Consider the following 19,361-nt stretch of genomic DNA (forward strand, 5'->3'; position numbering starts at 1 on the left):
AATTCCAAAGACTTAATTCCTTAGTTTTGACTTGTAGTTACTCGTTGTGCAGATATTTTTATTTGTCCGCGTTTTGAGAACTGCGTCCGAGACTTGTGGCGCCGCTGCAACAGCTTCAAGGTGAAATGAATTTTCTTTGCACGGCTTTCTCCGATGAAAAATTACATAAAAAAAAAAAGAAAAAATTCAACAGTAGCATCTCTTTCGTGTTTGTTCACACTTTTCTTAATTTTTTCCTTGACATTTTTGTTTTTATTCTATGATGGTGTTTTTCAGTTAAGTGTATCGAGACCACGCTACGTGGTGATACTACACTCAAGTAAAATAGATGGAATTATTGAAAATAAACATCCCGATTCCTCTGAATACTTCTACTTCTTTCAGTTCACTGTAAAAACAGCCACCACCAGTAAGTAGTTCATTCACTGCCCTCAATATTAGAAACACCAGAAATCTCAGATGTAAATCTTAAAACCTGAAGATAAATAAGAACATGTTTTTGTTTTTTTTAATAGGGGTGAACATCCCCGTTAGACCCACGCTGTTCTGTTCAAAGGCCGTTGACCCTCTTTCAATCTCACTCTGACTTAGATTTAATGTCATTTATCCTATTTAAAAGCTCCATTCTTGCACATTATGATCTATTATCTGCACAACTATGTAATTTAAAGGTTTAAAGATGCTGACTTTTTAAGTGAGATCCGAGTTTGATTTAAACTTTGTTTTCAAACCGATTCAATCCAACGGCATCGCGAACCTGCTTCGGCTTTTGTCTCTCTCGCTGCATAAAGAACACTCAACCCTCTCTACCTGTTTCTCAACCACCTTGGCCGCTTTTGTCCAGTCGATTCCGTTTATTATGTCGGAGCCGACACCTCCCTCTGTCTGTCTGTGTCACTGTTGTGACTGATGTCTTTTCCATCCTGCTGCCCTCTCTCAATTAAAAAGGAAAAACTTCCAATCCTCTTGACCTTTACCTTGACTTGGCTGTTTCCACTAAACACACATGAAAACACACAGCCCTGACTCGGCTGCTCTCTCTCCTATTTTAGTCAAATCCTCCTCCGTACGCTCCCTTTCTTCCAGTCTTTTAAAGGTATGCCTGGTTTTCTACTCTGGTATCCTCACAAGACTTATCTAAGCGGGAGGTTTGCATATTTAATGCTTTCAGCAAACAAATTGCATCTGTAGCTGAGTAATGCTGACTTTAGACAGATAGCGATCTTTAAATAGCCTTCAATTTCTTCTTGTACTTTTTAGGATATACAGGCGGAGTCCATTAAAGGGCAAATCAGCAATGAGTGAAGACTGTAAACATTAGTGATTTATATACCTTTATTACCGTTTTCCCCAGCCATTTCTTCAGACAAAGCCAAATTATAACAGCTGGGACATTTAAAAAGAACATTTATTACTTCAGTGACTCAAGATTTCCAGGACTACCTCATCAAAACTCATCTTGGTTGCTCTTGGTATCTCGTAGCTGCGTGAGGGACGTCAGCACCTCCTCAGTTGGCCTCCTCCCCATCTGTTTACCCCCTCTGCTCCTCACATTCACTGTTCCACTCTCGCGCTCCTCATCCCCCACCACTGCACAGAAACACATGGAAAAGATGCTCAGACATGTTTGCATGTCAATGAAAAATTGGAGATTGTTCACTAAATGAAACCAATCAGCGGTGAGGCAGTCAAGCCTACAAGTAGCCTCCGCTTTCTTCCTTAGTTACTCATCGTTACCAAATATGTAGTTGTACTGAGCCAGCTGAGCAGAGCGAATCTTCTTATTAAAGGTCGCTCCCTGATCATCATTGAAATCAACCATGAAGCCAGCTTCACGGAACCGCCGGACCACCTTAACAGGAGAGAGAGAGAGGGGCTTATTTTAAGATTGTATCTGCAATGTGATTCTCACATTAGCGGGCAAATTAGTCATGACAGAAAGAGAGAAAAAAAAAAAGTCAGAAAAGTACACTTCTGATATACTAGAAGCTAATTTCCATCAGAGACTAACCTGTCTGCCGTATGACTCACTGTTGCCCCCTACAGGAATAACCATGACCTGCGCTGGAGACAACCACAGCGGCCTGAGGGAAGGAAAACAAAGAAGAGGAGATGGGTCAAGGTGGAGCAACAGTATCAGAATCCCTCAATAGAACACGTCTGATTCAATGTGACTCTTATCATTATCTCACCATTTCCCTCCAAAGTTTTCAGCCAGTATGGCGATCATTCTCTCCAGTGACCCCAGCACTGCTCTGTGGATCATCACCGGCCTGCGCAGCTGTCCGTCTCGTCTGAGACGAGTTTAAAAAAAAAAAATTGGATTTTTACATCAATGTGATGACGTATCTTCATCTGTAAAGTGTCTAATCTGTTAAATTAACAAAAACATCTCTCTTTTTAAATGATTTTTTTTTTTGTCCAGAAATTGTACTATATCGTTACATATATTCATGTTGCAATATAAAAATCACAGATATAGATAATAGAGGCTTTTATCCATGCTGGTCTTTCCTGAACTGAGTGATCAAGTCCTCTCAGAGGAAAGCAGGGAGAGGGGATGAGAGGGGGGGGGGGGGGGGCTAATAAGAGGCAAAAACATTGAGTGTGCTCATTGTGGCCGATAAATTCAATAAAGACTAAACATTCAGGATCAAATTAGGTCCCTGTGAAGTTAGGCTTGAGCCATTTTAACCTGAGGAATTATAAGATGTTATGTACAAACATGTGAGTTTTCCAAAAAAGATAAGAAGCATGTGCCACAAGAGTGCAGGTTTAAATCAGTACGGATGTAGGAATGCTGAAGAGACTGATTGCCAAGTACAGAAATGTAAAACCGACCCACCCGACATACTGCAGGTCAAATCTGAGGGGCAGCTGGAAGTCCAACTGGATCGTGGCGCACTGGTGTTGTCTGCCAATCGCATCTTTGATTTGGATGTCAATCTGTGACGAAGCATGACCGAGTGTGTTAGTATCTGGATTTGCTTCTCCTTTCCAGACAAATTCCTACAAATCTTGAGTTCTGAGACGCTGCTGGAGACAAAGAGCGTCTTTGTGAAAAGAGATGGTTACAAATGGTTTTCCAAGAGAAGCTGATCTGTCAAATTGTAGCCAACGCACCGCAGCCGGACGGCTGCGAGGAATGTTTGTTTGTTTCATGGAGCGCGGCGGCGCGTGTCCGACTCCAGCCCTGACTTGACCTCCCTCCTGCTCTCCCTCTGTGCCTCCATAGGAGCGCAATCGTGTCTCCCCGAGACCGACTTCCTCCTGGTGCTCGCCGACGTCTTGCACGAAAAGTGAAAATGAAATCGCGCCAAGAAAAACCAAGGTTTGCTTGCCAGGTTACGCCATTTCCAGTTTTACACAACACCGCAGGGAGCTTTTGTTATAACCCATGAAAAACGATCACATTTTGCTTTTTATTCGCGTGAACGGCATCATTTGTGCTCAAAGATTCTCTCTGCAAAGCCAGAAGGAAACAAAAGATGCCTGTCGCCGTTTAATCTGACGATGGAAGAATCGGACTGTGAATCATTAAATCTACACTCTTAATTTATTTAATATTTTTGACAACCTGGCAAAACACACACACACACACACACACACACACACTGTATTTGTTTTCTTTCTGAGATTTGGATGAGGAGACTGAAACCACCCTCATGACTGTGTATTAAAAATGAAGCTCCAGCCAGAAGCTAATTAGATTAAAGAAAAGCATAACAAGTGGCAGCAGGAGAAAAAGAGAAAAGGAAAAAGTTAACCTGGACCTAACCAGAAGTTAAAAAAAATCCACCTAACAGCACCTCAGAAGCAACACATTTTTATATCTTGTTTGTTTAATCCACAGCAAAGGAAAACACGTTTTTTTTTCATCACCTTAAAGTTGCTGCACTCAGCAAAGAAATAGTCCCACATAAAACCGCCTATAAAAACACTGCTTGTCTTTGTTTTCTTTGGATTAAACAAATCAAATGTAATGTGTCACTTATTAATATAGCGGTGCTGGTAGGTGGATTTTGTGATCTTTGGATGAATCTGAACTGGCTGTTTCCACCTGTTTCCTCGTGTTTTTGCCAAGCTAAGCTAACCAATACTTGGCTGCAACTTAATATTTACCAAGAAATGTGAGAGGGGTATCAAAGCTTTCATTAAAAGCTCTTTCAGGATTTAAAATAAAGTACTTTAGAGGAGTAAAGAACAAAACGAAAAAGTGAATGCACTGAATGAAGCAGCTCGGATGTTTTGGCAGCTGTTAGCAAAGACTGTGATTAACAATATTTACACGAGTGTGGAAATCCCTTTTCTTAATTTCATGCTGCTCTTCACACTGACCTTCGGTCCGTAGAAGGCTCCGTCTCCAGGGTTCAACTCCCAATGTTCACCAAACTGCTGCAGACCCCTCTCCAACTGCTGCTCACACACACACACAAGGACCAACATGGCGATCATAATGTGCACTAATGTACTTACAATCTCTTCCATGCCTACTTACTTACTTACTGTGTGTGTGTGTGTGTGTGTGTGTGTGTGTGTGTGTGTGTGTGTGTGTAGGAGCTGGGAACCATCATAATGTTCAATTACATGCAATTGAATCAGCTTAAATTGCTGCTGTGCCTATTTAAAAAGGCGTCCACGGGGGATTTGGAGATATACATCTACTCAGTAGCTCTCTACTGGAAAGTACCACTCGTATAACTGATTGTTTAAGTGGATATCATTACACCCTGTCATTTAGTTTTAGAGATTTGTTTCCCATAGCTGTGATTAAACTGCCCGCCTCTTACAGTGTACACACGTTTGACATCAGGGCCTGGCTAGAACCGCTGTAAAAAAGAATGTGTGCGTTTACCTGCTCAGCACTGTCCCACTGTTCAGGCTCCCCGAGGCACGGCGTAGGACGTGTGGACAGCAGGCAGTGAAAGGAAAACCCAAACACTTGATAGACACTCCTCACGAAGTCCAAACAACCCACAATCTCTTCTTCCAGCTGGGAGTGAAAGAATGAAAAAAGGTCAAGACGAGAGCAACGAGAGGACACGATAATATCAAACAAATACAGATGAGAGTTAAGACGGAGGAAATTAAAAGTGGCTCATCCCAACCGAGGTGAGAAAAAGAAAAAGGAAAAAAGAAAACAGCACGTGCGTTCTCCGAGTGCTCCCGGGATTTAATTCGAATTTCAGACATAGTGATGATTATCATGTGACTACGATCTCTGTGCATTAACAGGATTGCAAACAGGGCTGGAGGAGCAGTAACATGGTACATTGCAGGACTCTAAGTAGGGGGGGGGGGGATCAGGATTACTGTAAAGACGCACATACGGAGGTGTAATGTTTGAACAGGACAAAGACGTTCATTCATCCAGGCGGAGGCCTCCTGGAATGTCTCAGGAGTTATACGTGCGGTCCATCTAATCACTGTAATATGCGTCCACATGCGTCCCCTTTAGTTTCTATCCCAGTCGCAGCACCTCAACACACGGTGTTTTCGAGAAAAGAACGAAACGAATGTCTGTACGTTAATGTGTACCTGCTCAGGTGTGCAGAAGATGTGAGCGTCGTCCTGGCAGAACCTGCGAACCCGAGTTAAACCTCCCAGAGCTCCAGACAGCTCGTTGCGATGCAGCGCCCCGAAGTCGGCCCAGCGCAAGGGAAGCTCCCGCCACGAGCGAACGCGCTGCTCGAACATGAGGCTGAACATGAGAAAGGAGAGTCAGTCGCTGTAAAGACGACAGGAGTGTCGTGTGTGTGTGTGTGTGTGTGTGTGTGTGTGTGTGTGTGTGTGTGTGTGTGCGTGCGTGCGTGTGTGTATACGAGTGTTCACCAGTGTGCAGGGCAGTTCATGGGTTTGAGAGCGTAGGTCTGAGAGCCCTCCGACGTCACAGTGAACATGTTCTCGCTGTAGTGCTCCCAGTGGCCCGAGCGCTCCCATAATGCAGTGCTGTACAGAGTCGGGGTCACGACCTCATTGAAGCCTCGCCTTCGGTACTCGCTCTGCGAGAGGTCGGGAAGGAAGGATGTGTGTGACAGCGAGTGCAGGACAGGGTCAGACTGTCACAACAGTGTCATAATTGAAGGCTAACGAGAGTAATATCCTGACGACTAACATGAACACATATACCCTGAGGATTACAATCAACACAGCACATGTTAATGCATGTGTGTGTGTGTGTGTGTGTGTGTGTGTGTGTGTGTGTGTGTGTGTGTGTGTGTGTGTGTGTGTGTGTGCGTGTGCGAATTATGTTTACATGGACAATATTCATTATAATCCCAATGGAGGAAACAGTCTGAAGGAAGAAGCTGCACTGTGAGCATCATTTTATGATTAAATAAACACAACTGAAAGGTCAGAGTTGGAGTTTGCGGGATCAAATTCATGCACATGAGGTTTTTGGTTTTAGTTGCACGAACAGTGCTGAAAGGAGTTATTGAATTTCATTTAATTTAAATTGGTTGCTGCAGACAGAGAGTACAGGCTGTCACTGTGTAGTGTTTCTGTTTTAGTTTTTATTTTTTTTAATCAAGGCAACATCTCACAATCTATCACAAAAAGTGGTATTTATGTTCGAGATGGCCAATCAAAATACAGACAAATGGATTATATATAATATTATAGTGATTCCAAAGTGTCTTTGTATTACTGAAGTCTGTGTTCACTCTTTTACACCAAAGTTAAGCGGGCATGTTTAATGACACCTGCTCACACCGACACAGTATCTGCAGCTTTATTCAGGATCCTTGGTTTAGGCTTTCTTATGGTATATTTATACAATTGAATCATTTGTGAGCCAATGTAAGTACAAATAAACCGTCTCTGTGTGGGTTGTAATTTCTTTTTAACGTCCAGAATATAATTGTAGAGAAAAAAAAAAAAAAAAGAGGCCTATTTTAAGTGTCATGCTTTTGCGAGTGAGCGATCTGTTTCCTGACACCGCTGCTTGGTCGTGGATGCAAACATCTCTACTCTTATAGTTCTACAAGCAACATCCGATTCATAATCATTCATAATAATATAAAGTCAGGTGCACCTTTATGTAGTCCGTGAGAGTGCTGTAGATGTGGGCTCCTTTAGGCAGGAAGAAGCAGCTGCCTGGACTGACTTCATTGAAGAAGAACAGCTCCTGGTCCTGTGCGAAAATATGGAAATGTGATTATTGTCGGGGAACACCGGACGTCACCATTTATTTGCTTTTGCTTTTCAGCGGGTCTCCTTCAGAGGTGGAAGACCTCTCCTAACGAAGTTATCCTCTCACCGTCCCGATGCGTCTGTGGTCCCTCCTCCTCGCCTCCTCCTGCTCTCGCTCCCACTCCTCCTTCTCCTTCTCTCCTGGAAAGGCCACACCTAACAGCCGAGTCAAGCCGGAGGACTCCGCCTCGTTGGCCAGGGTCACGGAGGACAGCTGAGATGGTGCAGAGATGTATCATGGAGAGGATGGTGAGGAGAGAACGTAACGAACGAACAAAGAGGCGGTAAAAGAATAAAACGGGAAAGTGAGGGCGAGCCAGAAGAGGAAGGGTGAACAGATGAGAGTGACAGCACCGTCTGACGGATGGCAGTGTGTTTGTAAGAGCCCAGAACAGGAATCTGGCCTCTGACAAACACAACATCCTGCTGCTGATATTTCCAGCCGCAGGCTGTTGTGCAATCCCAGTCTGCCCAGTGACAGCCCAGTACGGGAACACCTCCCTCTCTCTGGATCAATAAAGACGAGGAGGGAAATTCCATTCACGCAGCATGTGTCCCAGATGGGTCCAACTAAAACAGATTTTTACTGATGATACGACGAGATGAAACACAGCCGCTTTCATTATGGTGCGTGTCGTAAATTCTTGAACGCATTGTTTGAAGCTCAAACAAAAAAAAAGAAAGAAAATGACAGCGCTACAATAGATGAAATGTGTTTGTCTTTCAAGGGACTAGTCATCAATCTTGAAGCTCAATGCACGACTAATGCACGACTAATGCACGAGGCCAATTTTTGGAGCAGCTGTGCAAAACAAAGCCAATGAAAAAAAAGAGAGAACAGAAAGAGTACACAAAACCACAACGGAGAACAGGTACACACACAGACACACACAGACACACACACACACACACACACACACACACACACACACCTGGAGCATCTTGAAGACCTTGAGGAGGCCTGTGTGTGGGAGGAGGGGGCCGCTGCAGACCCCGACTCTGTCCCCACACCTGAGTTACACAGAAAGGATGAAACATGTTCAGTTTTTGGTGACCATGCTAGTTAAGTCCACATGAGGTGTGTGTGTGTGTGTGTGTGTGTGTGTGTGTGTGTGTGTGTGTGTGTGTGTGTGTGTGTGTGTATATACACTGATACATGCCTGTATACTGTGAGAGTGGAGTCATTCATCTGCTCTTCAACAAGCTGCAACCTCAGCTTGCTGTTCTAGAACAAAAACATCCACAGAACAAACAGAAAATGAATTAATCAATACACACAGCAGGACAATAGGAAGGCGTCTGACTTCAGTAAAGTTGCTTTTCCGCTGCTCGTCTTTTTTACGGTTTTCTACTGGGAAACGGTTGTGGATAGAAGCTTCTACTGTTTTTTAAATATCACCGCTTTCGGGGCTCTGAGCTGAGCCAATACTAAAAGGTGATGTGAAAACACTGCAGACCTCTGACTGGTCAGAGACAATAAAATCACAATTACTGTGTCATTGTGTGCGCGACACGGGACGTCCTGCACAAACCCACCATTGTTAACTTGCCAAGCTGCTATAGTGGCAGCGATTTTCATTATTCACTTGACTGCTCAATTATGGGCAGTCTGCAAAACAACATGATCAAAAGCAGAGGTTCAGTCATTCCAGTTTAAGATAAACCTTTAGAAGAGTGCCTTTGAAACACCTTCAATATAATGACAAAACGTATAATGTGTCTGTGTTTTAATTATTTAACCGTTTCAGGAAGTTCTCTGCACACCACTTCAGTCAACTCTTTTAGTTTTTATGAGTAAATTCGACTTGGCTTGACTATGACCTCGGAGCAGACATCATGCACATACTGCACATATAAATGCAGGAAAGACACAGGTGCAATTAATAAAATAGTAACGACTGCAGGCTGATAGACCCTTTTCATTGCAGACGTTTTGACTCATTGCAGGACGAAGACGGGTGGAAACTCGCTTCATTTCCAACAGCTTCGATTACCAACTGAACGAGTATCCGAGCAATCCAGGACGGCGAACACAGGTGTTAGTGTCTTCAGCAACAATTCAATTAGATTTTGCTACGCAAATTTGGGCTTCTGGTGTGGTGCGTTAAACGGAACCGAGCCATCGTTAATCTCATTAGAATCACTTGTGCTTTCACTGGTTAAAACAAATGAAGCCGTCCGCTGCGAAACGGGTCTGTTAGCGGTGCCATTTTCAGAGCCCTGCTCCTGTGCATGTCGGCTCCCTGAAGCAGCTTACAGGAACAACCTGAGCCCTCATTAAATGTTATAGGTTTGCGCCTGTGCTTTTCCTGCAATGACAACTAAAATGTCTTTGGTTAAAAAAAAAAAAAAAAAAAAAAAAAAAAAAAAAGTCTATTATCATTTTGGGATGTTAAAAGGAATAAGAGCTGCTGACCTGGAAGAGCTCTTGGGCCTCGTCTGTACTCAGCTCCAGTCTGGACAAAGGCAGTTTGAGGGCTGCCGACTTCTTACACCTCGCCTCCACATCACTCAGAGACAAGGAACTGTGGGCCAAGTCACATTCAGGTAAGACATTAAAAAAAAACAAGAAAACCAGCAGCACTTACACAGAACAGAGCGCAGGAAAGAAATGTAAACCGAGGTGATAATGAGGGAACAAAGAGGTCAGGGAGCCGGAATATTATGACATTAAAGCAGCAGAGAATGACAATGACCTGATCAAACACATAAAGAGAAAATAAATGAGTAAAAGTCATAAAAAGGTCAGGACAAATCTGTAACAAAAGAAGCTTAAAAACACAAATATGATAAGAACTACGAATTCCTTTGTATAGATTAAATTGCTGATGAACTCGAGCTGTTCACGCAAACAAAATATTTTAGACAGATTTCATAACTGATGAAAGAACCTGGCAGACGTAGTCACATAAATATTTACCCGCTATCCAAGAGATGGTCACAGAAGAGCCCGAGCTCCGACGCTCCTTCTCTGCACACCTCGGCACCAAACAACCCCTCCAACACACCACCCAGGACACACGCTCCTGTCCTCCATGCTGCCTACAAATCAAGAATGGTACAGAGATGGTGAGGTGTGGAGAACTACGGGGGGGGTGGGAACGTTAGATATATTTTGTTTTCACTGCGGCTAGAATTAGGGAAAACTCAGAAATGTCTTTTGTGCAGTATGACATGGTTATTATGTCGTAAATAATAAAAGAAGGAGAAAATGTTGTTACAATTTTTTGATAACTTATTTCACAAAAATAGAAAAAAATAATGTGCCCAAATGTTTATTTTTTTACAAACTCTACAACGCTCTCTGTTCTCTCCATCCTCTCCTCGGCGCTCCAGCGTGCACACCGAACATTTGGTTACATTTAAAATCTGACAGTAATTTCAATTTCTTTTTTTTTTTAAACAGTTTCTGGCTATAATAAATGGTGTAATTTTGTACATTTTTAAATAAGAACACATGCCTGACAAACCCACAGGCTGGTCGTGGGGTTCGGAGGGTTAAATCAGTTAAAAAAAAAAAATAAATAAATAAAAGTGGTTAAGATAAGAGGATGTCGTCCGTTTGATTATCAAGATCCATGTTAGAAGTCATTCCATGCAGCTGTGGCACATTTCAGAAAACCTCAAGGAGCCTCATGTAGTTTCCAGTGAAAGGAATAACTACCTGTTTTCCCTCGACTGTGTCAAATCCCAGAAGTTGCAGTTCGCAGTCTGCCTCAAGAGGTCGTCCGAGCTCCCACAGCTCCCCGTTCACCTTACCCACCAGCGCTCCTCTCACTCTGCAGTAACACACACACACACAATTACACTGCTACATCACTGCAGTTAAAACTAACAAAAACAGCCGTGTATGTATTGTGCACTCACCGCACACTCTGAGCAACAAAGGAAGGTGTGGTGACACCAGCTCTTCCTTTTACCGTCCGGCCGTCAGCCAGTCGGATACTGAGGGGTTTCTCCGCAGCTTCAGTTCTCTTCTTACTGCCTTGTTTTTCCCTGAGAGACTCGAAGACTCGCAGTTGCTCAGATAAAGCTGGGGACACCTGTAGCACGGCAAAAAAAAGATTAAGAGTCAAAAAGGGGTGAAAAGCTGCAGAGGATGACAAAAGAGAAATATGAAGTGAAAGGCAGTAGCCAGGAGGAAGGAGTGTATGTACAGTACAGCTGAGAGACATAAAAATACTTTTAATAGGGAATTTGATAATAACAATGCTGAAATAGCATGAATGCCTTACCCTCAATTTAAAAGCCAATAATGTCATATTCTGAACTTATTTACTTTTTCAGCATTGAATAACAATATGGACATAAAATGTGTTTTTCTTGAATATCTGCATCTAGTTTACTTTGTATTAATTTAGACGACATAATATCCTCAACGATACATGTGCGGTTCACTAAATTTGAGAAACACGTCAGTTTAATGCAACGTCATTCAACAGTTCCACAAAGTAAAACCACTAAAATGCCCTCAAAGTGGAATTTGCATATTTAAGACAAGAAGAACTGAGGATCATAACCTTTATAAAGGCAGAGCTATTGTAATAGACCGTGTTGGTGTTACCTGGGTGTACCTAATAAACTGGAGCCTATTTTACTGGTTTTAAATGAATGAATGAATGAATGAATCAGCCTAAATCTTTTCCATCCACTCATAGTTAAATAAAACATGAACTCACAGTGCCATTAGAGGAAAATGATAACATTTCAGGTACAGCATAACAGCCACACCCATACTATTATCAGAGTATTGACATTAAAGTATTCAGTATACAATATTTTGATTACTTTTAGTTTTAAGGTGACCACAAAACCAAACAAGATAGAGACAGAGCAGTGAGAGGAAAAGGATGGCACGGCTGGCTTCATGTAATTCATACATAGTACTACTGTAAACATTGTACTCTCCATACACGTTACATTTGATCCCAGGTGTACTGTTGTCTACCCAAAAGTGACAAAACTAAGACCAACTTCACCAAAAAATGCTGTGGAGTAAAGTTTAACTCGACGGCTACGTTGGTCGTCACGGCACAAAACAGCTGTATTTCCAACCCCACATCAGAAAGGCCAGAAGGAGATCAGCTGCAGCTCCACAACACTGACTGACCACACTCCACTGGCGGCTAACGTTAGCTTCAGCTGCTGTACTCCTGTAATAACAAAGCCAGCGCACCTTGCTGTACCTCCTGTGCGCGCGGAGTGTCGCACGAGCTGCCGACCGACGGACAACCAGCCGAAACAGCTGCGTCACCGCCATCCCCCCCCCCAAAAAAAACACACCTTCCTACACACAAGCGGTCATTTCCAAATATCCTACATTACTGTCCCCCACCCCCGTGCCCTGCGAGCCGCCATATCACCGGAAGCACGGACTATAAGACGGCAGCGGTGACGTCGTGGATTTAACACTTTGTGACGCAGCTCCGGAGCACCGTGCGCGCTCCGGGCGTTTACGACCAAGAGCGCGCGCTTCCACACAGGAGCTGAACATATGAATACTAATCGAGGCATTGCCAGTTATTGCAAAGTGAAATAAAAAAAAATAAAATAAAAAAATAAAATGTCCAGAAGAAACCATGCACAGTCAAAATCAGTCTTTTTTTTTTTTTTTAGACTGGATTCAAATATAATGAAATCTGAACCAAACAGCGCATGCGTTTGGAGCTGGCGACAAGCGATGCAAAACACAAGCTCGTGTGGTGTGACACTCTGGTGTGAAACTCTTGAAGTAATTTTACACAGAGAGGAACCGACCTGACGCATCACGACCGCAACATGGCTAAGCAGCAGAGCCGGTGTGCTCCAAAATGGAGCTGAACACTTTAAGAGCCTGCTGTAGTTTTAAATGCGTTTAATCTATCGGTTTAGTGCCAGAAATACTATTTTAAACCACGAAGTAAACGTGACAAAAATAAAAACGGAATATAACGAATATTTTACTCGTCACAAAAAAAACATCTTCACTGTTGCTACTATTCAGATCATTGACACATTTAAAGCCTTCCCTGTGTAAACTATCACATTAAATATGTAATGTAAAAAGTTCTTAAAATCTTAACGTCAACATGTCAATGCAGTGATAACTGGATTACATTTTAACAAATGGACTTAACCTGCTGTCCTACACGAATAGCTCAGTTAATTCCGAAAAAGGGACGTGATTATGTTTTGATTTCAACAAATTAGCCAACAGAGGTTACTCTGTAAACAAACTGGACTTAATAGCTGAAGTACCACTGATCTGCCACCTGGGGGAGCTACAGCTCTTTGAGAAGTCTGCCTAATCGCGAGATAAAACTCGTATCAATACTAGAGTACAATCCTGTACAATCAGACCACTGTAAACAAGTTTTTGTCACAATGATCAATTAGTGACATCACTAATGGGCAAAACCTAAACAATTTTGCTTTGGCTGAATCCTACATTTAATATATGGTTTAATATATGGGATCGCTTTCAGCGTTTGGTCTCTTCACTAAGCCTTTGTTGAAATGTATTCAACAAAGCTAAACAAAACTAAGCCTTGTGTATATGTATGTATTTGTACACACACACAGATATACATAGCTATATAGATATATATATATATAAGCAACTTATTGACTAGCAAACATTGTTGGCCTTTTGTCAAATACCTGACAAAATATGGCATCAGGTGTTTTTGGTTAATGGTGCAGTATTCAAGATCCAAAAGTTTAGCTATACAATTAACATTTAAATTTTCACTGCTAACCGAAGAATAATGGCATAGAGGCCATAATGTGTTGATGACATGACCCTCAACATGAATGCATAGAGTTAAATTATTTTTTGTCATTTTAACTGATTAATAAAAGAATGTAAAAGCATTTATTTACTGAAAACTGTGTTTTTCTGTTTGTTACTGGCTGGCCCACTGGAGCTAGGTCATCAAAAGAAATATCACATCGTCTAACGAGAGTTCTCTAAATGTGACCCATGTCAGGGGCAATACTGTGGTGTAAAGCTAACAACAATGTTTTAAATTGCATATCGAAAGTGTGGTTTTACAAAAACAGTGTGTTGTGTAGTGTGTAAATGTTAAGCGAAAACAATCAAATAAAAAAAAAATAACAAAAAAATTCTCAAGGAAGTAATGAGATAAAAAAAAGTCTAAGGAAAAAAGAAACAAAATATAAAATTGTCTCTGTTGTTAAATTAAGACAGAGCATCGACTAGTGCAACCACTGGCAAAATGACAGCTGTGCAAAATATGTGAGGAAAATTGAAGCAGGTCACTTCATAAAGGCACTAATAATGTAGTCTTACTAATGGTTGTTTATGATTTGCAAAATATATATAAATGTATTTTCCTCTTCAAATAATAACTGCTGCAGAATGTGTGCATGTTCATCACATCAGAAAAGATTGGACACTCAAAGACCAGTGATATAGCATCATTGATGAGAACAGCAGTCATAGCAGTTAAACTTATCAAATATACACACACTAGATCAGCGTTGTCACATCTTCAGGCATTTTCAAGCTCAAATGCTTTCTTGAGGTCAACAGAATAGAAAGAGGGTATTATTTACAAGGACAACTAAAATGTGATTAATAAGTTGAAAGATGTCTATGACAATGATCTAACTTTCTCAGTTAGCAATGTGAACACAACAAGCCGATATAATATTAGCTGATCCACTTTGTGACCGAGTTAACAGAGTTTACAGAGGGAGGTAACAGACATGTAGAACATTCGGTGAAACGTCAGAACGCTGATGGTGCGTCAACACTGGAGAGAAAAAAATATGTTCTGTTGTTACACTTTTTACAATATATCTATTCACCAACTTTACACAGGAAAGTTGGCAGCATGTAGGTGAACTGTAATTTTGAACTCAACTTGTAAGTGTACACACACACACACACACACACACACACACACACACACACACACACACACACACACACACACACACACACACACACACACACACACACACACACACACACACACACGAGGCCTTTGGCTGCGACACTCAGACCGCACCTCTCTGACAGAGGGCAGGACTGAGGCAACAACTCCTGCAGGAGAGGGGGGATTACTGCCATTGTGCTGAGCCTGTGCCGAGTGTTGAGAGGTGCAGCGGTGTTTTCTGGACAAAGCCATGTGAGCGCAAGGTAAGCAAAGGGGGCTTGAAGGCGGAAGCATGAAATTAGCAAAGAAACAATATAGAGAAAGGGGCCAAAGCAACTGGAGTATTTAAATAAACCTTTTTTTTTTAACACGATCCTAATCGGCTCAAAAGTATTCGCCCCCCCCCCCCCAACATCCACCAGCGAGTGCCTGCAAATGGAAAATTGCCAATTCTATCTAGTTGAAAAACACAACGCAAAAAAACATAAAGACGTCAATGCAATGTGAAAATGGCAACAGCTGTGTGAATATGACAATTTCTTTGAAAACAGGCAGAAAATACAACAGAACAGCGCAAAATAAAGGAAAACAACGCAATTCAAGAGATAAATAGTGACCAAATAAAATAACCCCCCCCCCCCAGTTGAATTGAAACTCTGGATTTTATTCAAGTCAGTACATGTTGAAGCCTAGCAAGTGTGGTTCAAACTGAAATGCCTTCCCCCCGTCGGCCATCCACTACCGAGTATCTTCATGACTCGGTCTAACTTCAAGCGCGCACAGGCAGACATTTATGTCTGAAATAAAATACATTATCTTCACCATCCTCTTCAGTGTGGTGCTTTCAAAAGGAGGGCAGAAAGGTACGATAAGATACTACAGTGAAATTCTTCGGGGCTAAAGCTTATCGATGGCCTCAACCACAGTAAAGACGAGCTGCGTGAGTGACGATCATTGTCCTCATTTACAGAAATAAGAGTTTGAAGAGAAAAGGCTGTAACAACTCAGTCAGTCTTTATATTTACAAGCTTAGAAATATACAGTGAGAAGGACAGATTGGTGAAAGAGGTTGAGCAGGAGAGTAATAGTATTTACAGCAGTTCCTCTGGAAATAAGAACAAGTGTTAACTTCAGCTGCTACACAAATCTCATCACTTCAAAATGAGAATTACCATTTTAGGATGGACAGCACACACCCATACACTCATCGAAGAAGAGTTACTTTGGAACCTGCTTTCATCACTTCGATCACACCTTTTTTTTTTTTTTATTTTTTTTTTAGGGGAGTAGTTTTGACAATTTGGGAAATGCGGTTATTCTTGCCAAGAGTTAAGAGGACGTATTTATCTGTGGAATATGAAGCCATCAGCTTGGCTGAGAATAAAGACTGGAAACGGAGGCAAACAACTAGCCTGGTAGAGTCTCACGGTAACTAAGGTTGCCTACATTTTTTTTTTTTTGGTCAGGAACAGTGACTTCCTGGAGTCGTTCTGTTGCCGAGGTTGCCGGGCAACCAGGGGCGACTTTAAGTCACTGCACCCAGCCGCGACACATGCTGGCTCATAATCCAGTTTAAAGTCGTTTTCTTTTTATGTGGATGAAACAAATGAGATATTGTGTAAGTGGTCAGTAGGCATATAGTTTCTAACCCTTTAGACAGAGCAAAGCATTCTTGCCGTTTCCAGTCTTTCATGCCAAGCTTCTTGTATAGCGGGCTGATGAGAGGTAATAATCTTATTATATAAATCTTAGCAAGAAATGTAACAAACATATTTACCAAAATACCAAACTGCTGCTATTAGTTTCCTCTCAGTATCCCAAGAGATCAAGGCCTTTCTGTTCCACTGTCTGTTCGTCACAAGTAGGAAAACTCTCAATGCAGTATAGTTTAAGTCTACCTCAACTATCTGTGTTTTCTTCTTACGGTTATATCACTCTTGCATCAGACCTAATGAAACTTCTATACACTGTGTATGGATGCCTGGGGGAAAAAAAAAAAAGAAGAGAGATTTGAAGGTTGTTACACAACACTCTGCACTATGTAACAAATAACCTCTTAGCTGTACTGTACAGTGTAAGGTGACTGGCTACCCAGCTGAAGCATGAAGAGTTATCAGCTATTTACACACAACCTAAAGTACTTTTAATTCAAGCTAAATGAACAGAGAAAAGATACCTAGGCTCATACCAGCAGGGCTAACACACACAGCACTGCTAGATGTGTGGCTTGCACTTCTCATTCAGCTTGTCACAGACGACCACTTCAGTAGCGTGGGGGTAGGAAAGGCCTCTTCTGTGCATGGAAGGGACCACCTGTGAATGGAGGACCAGCACGCTTCCCCCCACGGAAACCCCCTTTGGGGAGATCTTGATTAAGCTGGTGAGAGGGGGCTCGGCCTCGCAGCAGGGGTCTCTGTGGGATGGGAACGGAGAGCATTGGGGGCCGAGGAGTGGGCAAGGTGAGGAGGGGAACGGGGTTAGAGGTTTGGTTGCGAGGCTGAGCTGGAGGGCTGGCTGGGGGTTTCTGGTGAGGAAGGGCAGCGGACTGAGCGAGTGAACGACCAGGAGCAGTGTCAACTGCAGGGGAGTTAGGCGTGGAGGGAGAGGTTGTGGAGGATGTGGGAGAGGGAGAAGGGGAATGAAGAGGTAGATTTAGAGGCTCTTTCACTCTGCCCAGTAAAGGTGGAGGAACACCAGGGGTTCCTGGGCGGTGGAGGGGGGGTGCATGGCGGGGGCCAAAAGGCTCTTTGACTGTGCCGGGACGGGGGAGCTTTGGGGGCTCGCCGAGTAACGATGACATGAGGGGTGGAGGGGCCGCTTTGTTTCCTCTGGGCCCCACTCCGCCTCGCTCTACACCCTCAGGTCGGATCGGGTGAGGAAGAGATAAGGGACGGTCAACAGGGACCAATACTCCACCCACCATGACTGCAGAGGGCACAGCAGAATGATTAGGTGGAGGGGATAGGCGCTGCGGAGGCGGAGGGGGGCGAGGGATTGGTGGAGGAGGACCGCTGAAGAAAGGGGATGTAGGAGGAAGATGCTGGTGGAGGTGCGATGGGGGAGGAGTCTGCATGTTCTCTGTGTGGTAGGGTATTTGGAACGGGGTCTGAGGAGGAGGATGTGGGTGAGGGAGGGAGGGTGGAGGGTGAAGATGTTGGAGGAGGAGATGTGGGGGAGGAAGAGGCATGGAGGGGTTCATTTCCTCGGGGCCACGCGGGCCAATATTAAGAGGAGGGGGGCCGATGTGGGGTGAGGGAGGCTGAGCTTCCAGGTATTCCTCCTCTTCGTACCACATCGCTCCACCCGGCCGGCTGCCGGCCCCTTCCCCTCGCCGAGAGCCTCGACCAATCACGCGGATGCTCTCTACCGTCTTGATGCGTTCTCCAGCGAGCGGTCGGTTAGAGTAGCAGAGAGTTTGGATGGGTGCCCCTTCAGTGCAGGGCGACACAAGTGTCTCAATACGGTGGTACTGGCCCGCCTTCCCTTCACCTGGAGACCGTTTTCCCTTCTCCTCTCGTCTTCCACACAGACCTCCATCATCTGAGCCCGTGCTCGCCTTACGAGAGCTAGCAGAGTGTCTCCTCTCTCCCATTGCTCTGTTGTTTCCCATCATCCTTAGCTGGCTGTGGTGTTCATCTTTCTTCCCCTTCATATCATGACAGGGAGAAGAGGAGACGCGCTTCCTCACATTCATCACCTCTTCATCCTTCAGTTTCGTGCCGCTCTTTTTCCCAGCTCCGTACCGGGACGACGAGGAGCTCAGATAGTTTCCATCACTGTTGCTTCCTGACGGGGTGATCACGGCATCCCAGGGTTCACTGCGGTAGGCTGTGGGTGAGAGGTTATGACCTCCAGATGAGCCTAAAGATTCCGGCACACTCCCAGGTGTGTCCATGATCTCATCCTGGGTCGGGGTGCCAGCTGCCTCGTCTCTGACCGGGGTCCCATCCACCCCATCGGGACTGACATCACCCAGAGCGAGACTAAAACCTGGATTACCCTGCAAGAAGCTGTTGATCTTGGATTCTAAGCTGGGGGGAGAGACAGAAGGAGCAGAGGAACGAGGAGGGGGTGGAGGAGGAGGGGACAGCTGTCTCCCTTTCTCCCAGTCTCTGGTTCTTCCAGGTGTGTCTCGTTTGAGGCTGTTCCCCAGGACAGGTTTTGGTTTTGGGGTGGTCGGGGTCACCTGGGTTTTAGTAGTTGCTGAATTTGGGGAGGTTCGGGTGGGAGTACCAGAAGCGGTGTTAGTCACACTTTGGAGGAGAGAGGACAAACCTGCACCGA

At 43.7% G+C, this 19,361-nt stretch overlaps 1 protein-coding gene across 5 annotated transcripts in view; it reads right to left on the reverse strand.

Moving 5' to 3' along the window:
• Positions 1-1,321: 1,321 nt before the first annotated feature.
• Positions 1,322-19,361, reverse strand: part of LOC138194177 (threonine--tRNA ligase 1, cytoplasmic-like) — a 31,001-nt gene continuing 12,961 nt past the window's right edge. Inside the window, exons 1-18 of one of the 5 annotated variants that reach the window (XM_069142703.1) lie at positions 12,371-12,471; positions 11,062-11,237; positions 10,859-10,973; positions 10,115-10,236; positions 9,611-9,719; positions 8,355-8,419; positions 8,127-8,205; positions 7,262-7,408; positions 7,037-7,135; positions 5,833-6,002; positions 5,539-5,701; positions 4,856-4,993; positions 4,339-4,416; positions 2,846-2,946; positions 2,193-2,294; positions 2,012-2,084; positions 1,738-1,852; positions 1,322-1,590 (exon numbers count right to left, since the gene is read on the reverse strand). In XM_069142703.1, coding sequence (XP_068998804.1) covers positions 1,448-1,590; positions 1,738-1,852; positions 2,012-2,084; positions 2,193-2,294; positions 2,846-2,946; positions 4,339-4,416; positions 4,856-4,993; positions 5,539-5,701; positions 5,833-6,002; positions 7,037-7,135; positions 7,262-7,408; positions 8,127-8,205; positions 8,355-8,419; positions 9,611-9,719; positions 10,115-10,236; positions 10,859-10,973; positions 11,062-11,237; positions 12,371-12,454 — 2,079 coding nt within the window. In that variant the 5' untranslated portion in view covers positions 12,455-12,471 and the 3' untranslated portion in view covers positions 1,322-1,447. Of the gene's footprint in view, positions 1,591-1,737; positions 1,853-2,011; positions 2,085-2,192; positions 2,295-2,845; positions 2,947-4,338; positions 4,417-4,855; positions 4,994-5,538; positions 5,702-5,832; positions 6,003-7,036; positions 7,136-7,261; positions 7,409-8,126; positions 8,206-8,354; positions 8,420-9,610; positions 9,720-10,114; positions 10,237-10,858; positions 10,974-11,061; positions 11,238-12,370; positions 12,472-13,788; positions 19,353-19,361 lie in introns of those variants that run through there. The other 4 variants (XR_011177908.1, XR_011177909.1, XR_011177910.1 and 1 more) reach the window with 4 other exon arrangements.

This window comes from Embiotoca jacksoni, unplaced genomic scaffold (genome assembly GCF_022577435.1).
Source record: "Embiotoca jacksoni isolate LCO1_2020_lvr unplaced genomic scaffold, fEmbJac1.0.p SCAF_11, whole genome shotgun sequence".
In the NCBI taxonomy this organism is placed as follows: domain Eukaryota; kingdom Metazoa; phylum Chordata; class Actinopteri; family Embiotocidae; genus Embiotoca; species Embiotoca jacksoni.